Source organism: Dipodomys merriami, unplaced genomic scaffold, assembly GCF_024711535.1.
Source record: "Dipodomys merriami isolate MVZ:Mamm:240054 unplaced genomic scaffold, mDipMer1.0.p SCAF_120, whole genome shotgun sequence".
In the NCBI taxonomy this organism is placed as follows: Eukaryota; Metazoa; Chordata; class Mammalia; order Rodentia; family Heteromyidae; genus Dipodomys; species Dipodomys merriami.
Genome location: NW_027202494.1, coordinates 126,194 through 139,181, shown reverse-complemented (window position 1 = coordinate 139,181; position 12,988 = coordinate 126,194). Strand labels below are relative to the sequence as shown.

The 12,988-nt window shown below is 52.7% G+C and overlaps 1 protein-coding gene across 6 annotated transcripts in view; it reads left to right on the top strand.

The window, feature by feature from the left end:
• LOC138823502 (protein BANP) overlaps positions 1–12,988 on the top strand; it is a 57,929-nt gene that overhangs the window by 30,467 nt on the left and 14,474 nt on the right. For all 6 annotated transcript variants that reach the window (XM_070016867.1, XM_070016866.1, XM_070016864.1 and 3 more), the window contains 3 exons: positions 156–331; positions 5,566–5,805; positions 12,299–12,472. In XM_070016867.1, the coding sequence (XP_069872968.1) occupies positions 156–331; positions 5,566–5,805; positions 12,299–12,472 (590 nt within the window). The remainder of the gene's footprint in view (positions 1–155; positions 332–5,565; positions 5,806–12,298; positions 12,473–12,988) is intronic.

Sequence of the window (12,988 nt, the reverse complement as noted above, 5' to 3'; positions counted from 1 at the left end):
CGTCATAGAGCTGTGTGGGGAGACCCCCCGGGTGCACTGGTCCCTGCTCAGTTAGGTGTTGGGAGAAGACCAGCCCAGTGCTGTCCAGGAAGTCAGGACTGACAGTGGCTGCCTTTGCTCACTCTCACACGGGTTGATGTGCTTGTTCCCACCAGTGCTGTTCCTGGGCGTCGGCAGAACACCATCGTGGTGAAGGTGCCAGGTCAAGATGACAGCCACAACGAAGATGGGGAGAGCGGGTCAGAGGCCAGCGACTCTGTGTCCAACTGTGGCCAGCCGGGGAGCCAGAACATCGGGAGCAACGTCACGCTCATCACCTTGAACTCAGAAGGTGTGTCCCCACGGCGCCTTCTCCGTTTGGCCAGCCCAGCAACAGGGACAACTTTGTACTTTTAAGCAATGTGGTACAATATAAAAATGCTGAAGGAAGTTAGAATAGCTTGAATTCCAGGAGCTGTTGCTGTCTCCTTATGTGAGTATTTGTGTGCCTGATGTCATAGAGAAGCACACGTGTCCTATGAGAATTACAGATTCCCTTTGTGTCAAGTTAGGAGCCAGTGATGATATTACAAAGGTAATTTGTTGGTGATGAAATTCAGTTTGGGTAAGAAAGAAATGACAGTCAGTTGCTGGGCAGGGAACTGTAAGCCTGGTTCTTGTGCTTGCCTTTTGTTAGTGGCTGGGTCCTGGCATCTTGTTGTTATTGGGTCCTGGTATTTTGTTGGTGGTGAGTTCTGGTATCTTTAATTGGCAGCTGGGTCCTGGTGTTTTTTGTTTTGTTTTGTTTTGTTTTGTTTTTGGTGGCTAGGTCCAGGAGATTTGGTGGTAGTGGTCCTGGTGTCCTTTGCTGGTGACTAGGTCCTGATGTGTTCCTGTCTTTGTGGAGCACCAAGAGTGTGGGTGATCTAATCATTCAGTGGTTAAGTTGACTGAGTTAAAGATACAAATTAACTAAAACGTGGCAGGAATGGTATCTCTTAACAGGGATTTAGAGTAACAATTAAAAGTTTAAATTCTAGTTGTTTGGGCATTTGCTAATTGCTACAAAACTTGACTAGATATAAAATGTTGCATACTTACTTGTAATGGGGAAGGATTGTACTGCAGACAAGGGTTGATCTAGAATGCTCTTGAGCTCAGCCGTGCACGTGTGCTGAGCAGAGGAGGGCTGGAGCAAAGATCAGCCACCTCATTCTAGAAAACCAGTGGAAGCTGCAGGGTGTTGATGGAACAGAAAGCCATGAAATCGATGAATGACAGTTGCTGTGTTCACTATTAACCATATACAAGCAAAGAAAGTTTCCAGAAATATTCACTGGACATTTGTTCATGTAACTTGTCTTGCTGAATTGTTCCACGTGGATTCTTGTACGTAAGCACCCTTTTGTGGTGCTTGCAAATTGGATGCTAAGAGTAGAATTGGACACAAAGCAGCAAGAGCTATCAGCAGGTCTCAGGTCTTACTGTGTCTGAAGTGGGCATTGCTGCCCAGGATGGGCATCCTGGGCACTGTGTCTGCTCAGCAGCTCAGGCTCTTTTCCATTGCAGGACGAGGCAGCTAGTTTGTAATACTTGCCCTAATCGCAATTGAGCTCGTGTCCCTGGGTTCACTGATGGCCTCCAATAAAAGACAGAGGCCCCCGTGGCCCTTGCCCCGGGACAGGAGCTGAATTATGCCTTTGCTCAGTTTGTATTCTTGTGACCAGAGCCCATTGGTACCTGCCATGGAGATGAAATCTCCTCAGAGCATCTATAGTCTAGCTGCAGGGTCCAGTGCACATGTTGACCCAAGCATGGCCTGGTCCTGGAGGAGTACCCTGACCATGATATTTTTTATGGGGCAGTAGTTGTGAATAAGCACAAGAAAGTGTTCAGTGGTCGCACAGGGAATTCATCTTGTCCACTTTGGTGGAAGACGTGAGTTATTTATAGTTGTGATTGATCCATGTGGTGGGGCTGGAAAATTTCTGAACAGTCCCATTCCATTCCTGATAACACAACGTCCCTCTCAAGCTGAGGTGCAATGTCAAATCCACACCACCATAAAAATCAAGGCAGAAATTTCCACTTCATCGAGATTTATACTTAAGGACATGACTCAGTATCCAGCTAGGAAGCTGAGTCTCTTGGGTTTGTTTGCTTGTACTGGCTGTGAACCGCGATCCTCAGATCTTAGCCTCCTGAGTAGCTAGGACTACAGGCATGTGCTCTGGCACTCGGGTAAGTTTTCATTTTAATAGGTCTTCCAGACAATTTTTTTTTTTTTGAAGACTTAAATGACTGGAATAGAAAGCAGGTTTATTTTATTTTTTTTGGTACTCTAAAAATAAATTCCTAGAATCTATTGTTTCAAATGTCAAAATTGGACCAAGACATTTTAGTAAAACAAATAGATCTTTCTGGATTATCAAGAGGTACATTGCATTTCTCAGACATCTGTGTAAGTAGATTTTCTGTCTTGTTTTCTGTGGGGAGACACAATTCAGTGTCACCAGTAAGTGACACGAGTCTGTCTCCCCAGGGTCAGAAGGCATTGTGTCTGAGCATTGAGGAGGATACCACGCTGAGAGTTCTCAGGGTGTCCCCAATCACGTGGGGTCCTCCCTGCCCCACTCCGAGGATGGCAGCAGGCTCTGAGCCTCTCTATGTCCAGCAGGGATTTCCTTCTCCAGGTGGCAGTGACTCTCACCTCTGTGGGTTAGACTTGCTGTGGCTGGTGCTCCCCCTCCTCAGCCTTCTTGATTGACAGAGGACCTCACACCCAGTATTCATAGGCTGCTACCTAAAGCAGGAACTCACCATGAGGACTGGCCACATTCACGGTGCCCTGCGTCTGAAGGGGAGGTTAGTACCCAAAGGAAAGCAACTCTTGAAAGCTTGTATGTGAACTTGTGGTTGGTGCTGAAAAGGCTCCTCTCTGGTCTGGCAGTGCCAACTTCAGGCCAGGAATCTTAGTTCTCTTTACTTCCTTCTTTTTCCTTTTCTCTTAATAGGGAATTTTAAACACATGGAAAGTTGAGTGCTCAGCAGCACTAAGCTCTTGTCCTGAGTTTACTTTAGAGTAAACATGGAGAGCGTGGCTGGACTGAATTTAGCAGTCTTCTTCCTGGGAAAGGCTACAGGGACCGTTGGCTGTTTTGAGAGCAAAGCTGAGAGGTCCTGCCCACTATTCTTTGCACCTTCCAGTGTCCTGGTGGGGGGGGGTGGCACCACACCCAATGTCTGTGGGATCAGTGGGCCACACTGGGTCCTTGTACCCCATTGTTTAATAAAAGGCTCAGCAATACTTGGTGTCACCAAATACCACCTTCTGTTTGACTAGAGGTTCTGTTGAGTTCCACTAGACTATGCTGCTCCAGCCTGGGGCAGCCCTGGCCTTCCAGCTTCTTTACTGGACACCATAGGCAGATGTGTCATTAAGATCTACACCTGACCAGCTTTGGATTCTGAGTGTACATCCATACCAGGTGCATACTTTCCAGAGTGTGTGTGTGTGTGTGTGTGTGTGTGTGTGTGTGTGTGTGTGTGTGTGTGTGTGTGTGTGTGTGTGTGTGTTATGTGTATTTTTATTTGTCAGCCATGGGACCTGAACTCAAGGCCTGGGTGCTCTCCCTGAGCTTTTTCTTTTTTCTTTTTTCTTTCTTTCTTTCTTTCTTTCTTTTTTTTTTTTTGCTGGTTGTGGGGACTGAACTCTGGGCCTGGGCGCTGTCCCTCAGCTCTTGAACTCAAGGTGATCGCTCTACCACTTGAGCCACAGCGCCACTTCTGGCTTTTTCTGCTTATGTGGTGCTGAGGAATCGAACCCAGGGCCTCATGCATGCAAGGCAAGCACTCTACCACTGAGCCACCGTCCCAGCCCCTCCCTGAGCTTTTTCTCTCAAGGCTAGTTCTCTACCACTTTGAGCCACCATGCCATTTCTGGTTTCCTGGTGGTTAATAGGAGGTAAGAGTCTGACTTTGAACTGCAATCTTCAGATCTCAGCCTCCTGAGTAACTAGGATTGTAGGCGTAATCCACTGGCACCTGGCTTCAGACATATTTGTAGATGCCCTTGGACTTTTCTGGGGTGAGCCCGTCTTAGACTTGCTGGAGTCATGTTGTCTTTAGGTGGAGTCTGTTGTGTTGTTATTATGTTGAGGCAGGGTCTGACTGTGGGCTCACACAGGTCTCACACTTGAGATCTTTTTGTCTCAGCCTCCAAGGGCTGGGTAATACATGATTGTAATGGTGGCTGACTGACTTTCAAGGCAGTGTCTGAGCATGTGTCCAGAGAGCCTTCTTCACTGTGAACCATTGGTGTTCCTTAGCAATGACATTCTAACTCATCACTTATTCTAAATTCTAGAAATCAGAGCTGTTAGCTATAGCTGGCTGCTCGGTTCTGGCCCCTACCTCCTGCAGAGATCGTGTCTGTGTGGACAGGGCTTGTGGACTCACCCAGATGTTTTACAGCTGTCTGCCGGAGGCATAGCATACACATGTGGTCAAGGGCCTGCAGGGAAAGCCCCTCGGGTCCCAGAGACCTGGGGGCATTCCAGGCCTGTCCTGTCCTGATGACCAGGCTTAGGGCTCTCATTCTGTTACTGGCAACCTATGAGGCAGTGAGTCAAAGTAGTGTGATTTGCAGTGTTAGAGAAATGGTGTGGCAATGAAGAGGAATGGAGTCGCCATGCTGTGAGCAGGGGGCAGAGTTGTTTCCCACAGGTCAGCTCCGAGTTCACTGCTGGGTGGTCTGAGGTGGATTGGAGGGAGCGAGATCTCGTGGGAAAGGCACACTTGTGCTGAGGGCTAGGCAGTGCTGTCGAGTTAGCGCATCCCCGGGGACGCGGCAGACGGCAGCGCACAGGCAGAGGCGAGCTCCCTGCGCCTGCCTTCTCTCCACACAGAGGACCAGTGGACACTCACTGTCCCAGAGACAGGCGTGCTTGGTGTGGCCATCAGACCCATGAGAAGGCTGCACGGAAAGTCTTGGCCTTGCTCACTCCTGTCTAAATGAGGGGCAGAGCTGACAGTGACTAGAAGCTGTGAATTTTGCTCTGAGCTCTTGACCTATGGGACTGCAGAGAGACTCTGGTGTCCGGCCCAGAGTTTGCTTGATGTCTTCCTTCCAGATGGGGCTGGCTTGAGCCTGTATGTTCTGGGCAGCCCCTTCAGGGTCCCTCAAGGCTTTTGCCACACCTGGATGCTGGTGACCATTCCTGAGCTGTGAGCAGGGCCCAGCTGGGTAGCTTTGAGATGTGTGCAAGGCTTGCTTGCGGTGTTGTTTGCTGAGGCAGAGTTGAAGGCGGTCCAGAGGTAGGAGAACAGTGTGGGTGAGGTCAGCTGCCACCTGCAGTATCTAAGATGGGTTCGCAGGAATGTAGGCTGCTGTTTCTGCTCTTCGGAGCTCAGTGCTCCCACTTCCCACAGCAGAAGGTTTCTCTGGGCTCCTGGCCTCCGTGTGGACTCTGGGAGCTGATATTGAAGCCCCTCCTGCGCTTTTGCTGCAAGTATTTGAGCCACCCACGCTGTCTCTTTGGAACGTGCCTCTGTCCCCTGCTGACGAGGGAGCCTTCTCTCTTTTAGAGGACTACCCCAACGGCACGTGGCTGGGCGACGAGAACAACCCCGAGATGCGCGTGCGCTGCGCCATCATCCCCTCCGACATGCTGCACATCAGCACCAACTGCCGCACAGCCGAGAAGATGGCGCTGACGCTGCTGGACTACCTCTTCCACCGCGAGGTGCAGGCTGTGTCCAACCTGTCGGGCCAGGGCAAGCACGGGAAGAAGCAGCTCGACCCGCTCACCATCTACGGGATCCGGTGTAAGTGCACGCGTGGCTTGCCGCCGGGCTGGGCTGCTGCAGGGCATTCAGAGAGCTGAACTGAGCACGGTGCGGGGCACGGATGGGGGGGGGGTGGTGGTGGCCTGGGTTGAGCGTTTCCTCTGGGCAGGCATTGTCTGCTGCGCCCAATGAGGACACTTGGGAAGGTGCTTCACGTGGACTTTAAAATTCCAGCCTCGCTTGTCCTTGGGCTGCTCTTGAGGAAGAGAGACGTGCCAGGTCTCGTACCTCCTGCTGGCCACAGCACGCGGGAGCTGTCCAGTGGCATGATTGGAGTGTTACTTGCCTCTTCCTCCCTTCTGAGAGCAGCATCTGTTTGGCCCCGTGCCATGCTCATGTCTGACCTGGTTGAGCTGGAGGCCAGTGGAACATGATCATAGTATCCGCAGAGGCCCTGAAGAGTCGCGCTTTCCCAAGCTGGCTGTGGATATACATCATTTCACTGATGGCATTTGCAAAGGATGCACACTACTCAAACTCCTTGTTAGCACTTACGGCCTGGTGACGGCCCCCTAGTGTCCATTCCAGAGCCTTCCACCTTCAGAAGCCATACAGTGTGGCTTCTGATAAACATGACATAAGGCCTTTAGCGGCCTCTGAGGATTGTGCAATCTCCTTAAACAAATACAGTGACAGAGCTCGAGCTCTCCCCGAGAGGCGGTAGCTCCTGAGGCCCCCTTGAAGCTGGAGGAGTCCTCTGCACATGGCTCAGACGGGGGAGGCCAGACAGAATAGAGTTTTCTGGGTTGCTGAGGAATGCTGATCCTTTAGTGTGGCGGGGACTCTTGTCACTCCAATGCTTTTATCCCTTCTCCAGCCCCAGGAGCTACCTGTCAGACTCGGAGAGTCATTCCGATGGATGTGTGAGGAGCTCGTACGAGCAGCTCACCTTGGCTTCTCAGGCAAGGGCGAAGGGGCTGGAGTAGGGTGTTCCCACTGGCTGGAAGAAGAGTCCTTTGCGTAAGGGCCACATGACAGGTTGTTTCTCCACTGCAAGAGCAGCTGTAGTCCAAATGTAAGCAAATAGACACAGCTGTATTCCAGTAAAGTGCTGCCTTCAGAGGCATGCAGCCCACTGCCCAGCTCTACTGTCCTGTGCAGTGTGCCAGGGAGCGCGCAGGTGGCTAGCCGAGCTCCAGTATGCAGCGCTGTGTGGGAGCTCCTGAAGTCCAGGGAGGCTGTCCTGCCCTTCCAGGGACATGATGAGGACCTGATGTGAAGCTGGAGTATGGTAGTTGGCCTTGATTTGGAGAGGCAGGCACCTTGGAACATCAGTGCTAGGACTGTGGCTTCCTGGGCACAGGTAGGACTTAAGGCTTTTGGAGGTCATGGAGAATGACCTTCAGAGTAGAAGCATATAGGAACAGGGCGTGCTGGTGCTCAGGGGTCTACGTCAGTGGTGCAGGCTGAGTGCTGGTGCTCAGGGGTCTGTGTCAGTGGTGCAGGCTGAGTGCTGGTGCTCAGGGGTCTATGTCAGTGGTGCAGGCTGAGTGCTGGTGCTCAGGGGTCTACGTCAGTGGTGCAGGCTGAGTGCTGGTGCTCAGGGGTCTACGTCAGTGGTGCAGGCTGAGTGCTGGTGCTCAGGGGTCTATGTCAGTGGTGTAGGCTGAATGTTGGTGCTCAGGGGTCTATGTCAGTGGTGCAGGCTGAGTGCTGGTGCTCAGGGGTCTATGTCAGAGGTGCAGGCTGAGTGCTGGTGCTCAGGGGTCTATGTCAGTGGTGCAGGCCAAGTGCTGGTGCTCAGGGGTCTATGTCAGTGGTGCAGGCCGAGTGCTGGTGCTCAGGGGTCTATGTCAGTGGTGTAGGCTGAGTGCTGGTGCTCAGGGGTCTATGTCAGTGGTGCAGGCCGAGTGCTGGTGCTCAGGGGTCTATGTCAGTGGTGCAGGCTGAGTGCTGGTGCTCAGGGGTCTGTGTCAGTGGTGCAGGCTGAGTGCTGGTGCTCAGGGGTCTGTGTCAGTGGTGCAGGCTGAGTGCTGGTGCTCAGGGGTCTATGTCAGTGGTGCAGGCTGGGTGCTGGTGCTCAGGGGTCTGTATCAGTGGTGCAGGCTGGGTGCTGGTGCTCAGGGGTCTGTGTCAGTGGTGCAGGCTGAGTGCTGGCTCAGGGGTCTGTGTCAGTGGTGCAGGCTGAGTGCTGGTGCTCAGGGGTCTGTGTCAATGGTGTAGGCTGAATGTTGGTGCTCAGGGGTCTATGTCAGTGGTGCAGGCTGAGTGCTGGTGCTCAGGGGTCTATGTCAGTGGTGTAGGCTGAGTGCTGGTGCTCAGGGGTCTATGTCAGTGGTGTAGGCTGAGTGCTGGTGCTCAGGGGTCTATGTCAGTGGTGCAGGCCGAGTGCTGGTGCTCAGGGGTCTATGTCAGTGGTGCAGGCTGAGTGCTGGTGCTCAGGGGTCTGTGTCAGTGGTGCAGGCTGAGTGCTGGTGCTCAGGGGTCTGTGTCAGTGGTGCAGGCTGGGTGCTGGTGCTCAGGGGTCTGTGTCAGTGGTGCAGGTTGAGTGCTGGGGCTCAGGGGTCTGTGTCAGTGGTGCAGGCTGAGTGCTGGGGCTCAGGGGTATATGTCAGTGGTGTAGGCTGAATGTTGGTGCTCAGGGGTCTATGTCAGTGGTGCAGGCTGAGTGCTGGTGCTCAGGGGTCTATGTCAGTGGTGCAGGCTGAGTGTTGGTGCTCAGGGGTCTATGTCAGTGGTGCAGGCTGAGTGCTGGTGCTCAGGGGTCTATGTCAGTGGTGCAGGCTGAGTGCTGGTGCTCAGGGGTCTATGTCAGTGGTGCAGGCTGGGTTCTGGTGCTCAGGGGGTCTGTGCCAGTTGGTAGAGGGCACTGGTCAGACACAATAGGGCAGTCCCTGTTTTCCCTGGCTCCATCAGACGGCCTGCCTGCCTGTCCTCCTCTGTGCATTTAGAAGGTGTCAGAAGATGTGGGATGCACTATGAGCCTGGCTCCTCTGCTTTCTCCAGGCCTACAGGCTGAGCTCCCTAGGCTGCTGACACAGCACCTCAGTGTCAGCTGGACCTGCCTCCCTGAGCCTCTGCGATGTCCCAGAGCACCGTCTTCCAGAGAGATTGTCTGTTAGAGCAAGTTCCTCGAAGTGTGTGCTCTTCAGTGGTGTGGTCCTGCTGTATCTGCACCCACACTGAACTCAGACCCCGGGCCAGTGCCCAGTGAGGCTTCCCCACAGCACCCCGTGGGTGAGGTGAGGGCAGGATTGCCCTTCTAGAAATGGCGGGCTGGTAACAGGGCCAGGTGGAGGGACTGGACACCGTTAGTGCAGGCCAGGGCTGTTGCTGTGGACACAGGAGAGGACGAAATATGGGGATTCTTGAGGCACGAGCAAGGCTTGGCAAAGCGGAAACTTGATAGTTCTCCTGTTCATTGCCTATGGCAGGTCATTTGTTTTCTATGTAGCAATGACTAGTTCACTGTACAAACTCATGAGTCGCAGAAGGCCCAATGGGAGGCCTGAGATCTTACTGGGAACCTGTGGTCGTCCCCCGGGTCTTCTTGTGGCTGCTCCGTGAGAGGCGGCCTTGCTGTGCATGTGGTGTGTGAGCTGAGCACCTTGCGTGCAGCTGCTCCAGCCAGCGGCCGACTTCCTCCTTGCTTTCCAGGGGGAGGGGACCGGTACATGGGAGTGGAAGGACCTCTGACTCGGCACACTTAGGTTTACGACATACCGAGCCCCTAAGGAAGGAGGACGGATCATATGGACACCTAAAACCCAGCTACAGAGAGCTGGGAGTAGTGTTGTCCACATGGCTGTCGTCTGTGCCAGTGTAGAGGGGAGGTGGGTGAGGCGTTAGAGAGAGACGCCTGCTGAGACTAAACCGTGGCTCTGAGCTTGCAACATGCAAGTGGATTCCTGGGCTGCAGTCCTGGCAGGGGCCGTGGAAAGCTGGCAGTGGGGACAGGTGCTGCGCCTATAGCTTCTCTGTCATTGCACAGGGGATGGGACTTTACAGTAGGAAGTAGGAATACTAAGAGTAGGAAGAAATCCTGCACCTCCATCTAGAGAGCGTTGCCCTTGGGCCTTCAGTGGCTGGCTGCCGTGTGTGCCCTGCTCTGGAGCAGGCTGGTGGGCCGGCTAGGAGATGGCCTCTGGGCTCTGGTGCACACACGCTGTTCTAACCCCCTCCACTGGCTGTGCACACCAGACTTTGCAGCCAGGTGGCTGCTCTTGCTGGAGGCATCACCTTGTGGGCAGGCACAGGCTCTCAGGACTGCTCACCTGGGGCTGTGGGTCCTTCTGGCCTCCCTGTATTTGGCTTCCTTGATGTAGTAGAGGTTTTATCTGAGGTCTCTAGGCATTTGGGAGAACATTTGATTAATTTGTACAACTAAAAGGAGTTCCGGGTGTGAAGGCCCTGAAGGGCTCTGTGAGGACGGGTGATTCTCGGCATTTCCTGTCTCTTAGAGCATTGTTCCCCTTCTGTCCCCATCATCACATGGCCATCTTCTTGGAAATCACTGTCTCTTTCTCCTCCTTATAAGGACACCGGTCACTGGAGGGAGAGCCTGCTAGTATGACCTCATCTAAACTTAATTAATCACATCTGCAAAGACCTTGCTTTGCAGTGAGGTCACCTTCTGAGGCCCTGGGAAGGACATGGTTTCAACCCAGAGCACGGGACGTGGCTTGTTCTGAACTTGCGTCGTCAGATGTCAGCTCTCATCCCAGTCCTCTGCAGTCAAATGGCCATGCTGAGCAACTGGCATTTATCGGTCATGGTCCCGGCTTTGCCCAGAGAGCTGGGGGAGGGTTTGGTTCTCCTTAGCAGGGACCTGGACAGGGATCTAGACGCAGCCTTGGAGGTGGCAGAGAGCAGCTGCAGGAGTGGGGAGAACAGAACAGGGAACAGGACGGCTTTGATGTCGGCCTCTGGAGCACCAGCCAAGAGAACACATTGGCTCATTTTCCCATCAGAGGGGTTTGGATTCCTGTTGTTCCTCTGAGCCAGCCACTATCATTAAGTCTGTAATTTCAAGAAAGAAGTTGTTGGCACTTATTTCCCGCTTTACTTTCTCCTTAAACTTGAGATTACATTGGGAATGATAGTGTCTCCATTCCTTTGTGACTGATAAATCAAATATGCCACCCACTGAGGCTGTGAGACTAGACATTCTATCTATTCCCTTTTATCTGTCCCCTTCCCACAGCGGCCCTCGGGGCTCTGAGCAAGCTTGGGAACCATTGCTTGGTTGGTGCCCTCAGGGTCAGTGGTGGAGTTCTGGAAGAGGGAAGGCAGGCAGCTGTTCTGTTGGACACCCTCCACTAGCAGGCACTGCCCTGCAGCCTGCCCGGGATGGAGAGGAAGCAGGGCAGCTTCCCCCAGCCCAGAGGGCAAGTGAGCTCCCTGTGGAGCGCTTGGCCAAGAGTCAGGGCTGCAGCAGGCCTGAGCTAGCGCTGAGTTCCTTAGGTGTTCAAGGAAGAGTAGCTGGTGCTGTCTGGTCTTTGTGCCTTGAGGACTGCAGGTACCCATTGTAGGGTCAAGCTGGGGCAGCCCTGTGAGCAGAGGTCTGCAGAGGAAGCAATGTGCCTTTTCTTGCCTGGTCTCCTGGCTTGGGTGGTCAATAGAAGGTGGGAATTGAGCTGGTTCTTATGCCAGACCCATAATTTGACTTAGACTGATGATGTCTCATTTCTCTGGCTTTTGCCTGAAAATGAATGTGAAGGTAGTGACGTTCTTATTCCATGAGGTTTTTTTTTTAAAAAAAAAAAAAAACAAAAAAAAAAAAACATGCTTCAAAATATAAGGTAGAGCTCAACGCTGGGCTCTGTCTGTGCTCCAAGGCCGGCAATCTGACCGTTCTGTCACAAACACTGCTGACGGCCCTGGAACTTCGTGACACCTAATGGCATCCGCAGCACATGTACAGTACTGAGCGATGACTGTGATTGTTTAGAAGTGACCTAAAAGTCTGAGTCCAGAGCTGCGGCTTCGTTTATGTCCTAGGGTGGATGGATGCTGCTGCTGCTACTGCAGAGCGCTTTCTCCTGCGCTGCCCCCAGCCTCTCTCCACTGCGCTCCGCTCCCTTAGATCACATTATCATCCTGGTCGGCCAAATGTGTCCTAAGCATATGCGCAGAAAAAGTCAAGAAGTGGCTGTCTAAAACAAAAGAAACTCGTGATACTTAATATAGCACTTAAAAAAATAAGCTCTTCTTTGGATTATTACTAGTACTTGGGTCTCAGTAGGAAAAGATATTTAGGGCTTAAGCGGTAACTTAACCCTCAGTAGCTGGTCCAAACTCAGTGTTCTTGCTAGTCAAAACAGGAAGTTTTTCAGCTTAGTCTTCTGATTATTACATTTTGAACTTCTTCCATTTATTTTGCTGTTGATGAAGTTGTGTGAGACAGCTAGACAGGCCATGGGTAGAATGAGAGCGCGTCTTATTTGTGTCTAGGTTACCCCCGGCCGGCCCAGGCCCAGGCCTAGGAAGACGCCCTGTGCTCACAGCATTTATCTGGAATATGTTCCTCCAGGTCACCTTTTCTATAAATTTGGAATCACAGAGTCTGACTGGTATCGGATCAAACAGAGCATCGACTCCAAATGCCGGACAGCATGGCGTCGGAAACAGCGAGGCCAGAGCCTGGCAGTCAAGAGCTTCTCACGCAGAACGCCATCCTCTTCCTCATCCTCATACAGCGCCACAGGTGGGCTCTGGGGTGAGCGGCTGCCTGAGTGTGCACTTGTCCCCACCTGGCTGGTGCTCTGTGACTCCCTGGGGGTTCAGTAGATAGGGGCAGTGGACCGGGCCTTGCATTCTGAGTCCAGTGGGTGCCGAGTTTGTGCAGACCTTCCTTCCTCTGCCTAGTTATTTCACGCCTGAGTGTCCCGCTGGCTTAACAGCCACGATAATGGTACCAATATTTTTGGCAGTGACTGCAGGTAAGGCTGGGGGAGCACCAGTCGCTGTGCTCTGTGTTCTGAGTTCATGGACTCACAATCTGAAGTTAGCGGGGCAGACTCTGCAGGCCTGGCCTAGAGATGCTGTTCTCCTGGAGAACTCAGTAGGATTGACAGGTGACTGCACACTGCCTCTGACGCATCACTGTTCAAGGCATTTACAAAAATTGTGGATTAAAATAATCTTTCAACTCCCACAGGAGCTCCTTGGCAGCAGCTCCTGGAACTTGAGCCTGGCGTGGGGTCGGCTCAGGTCCCGGGGC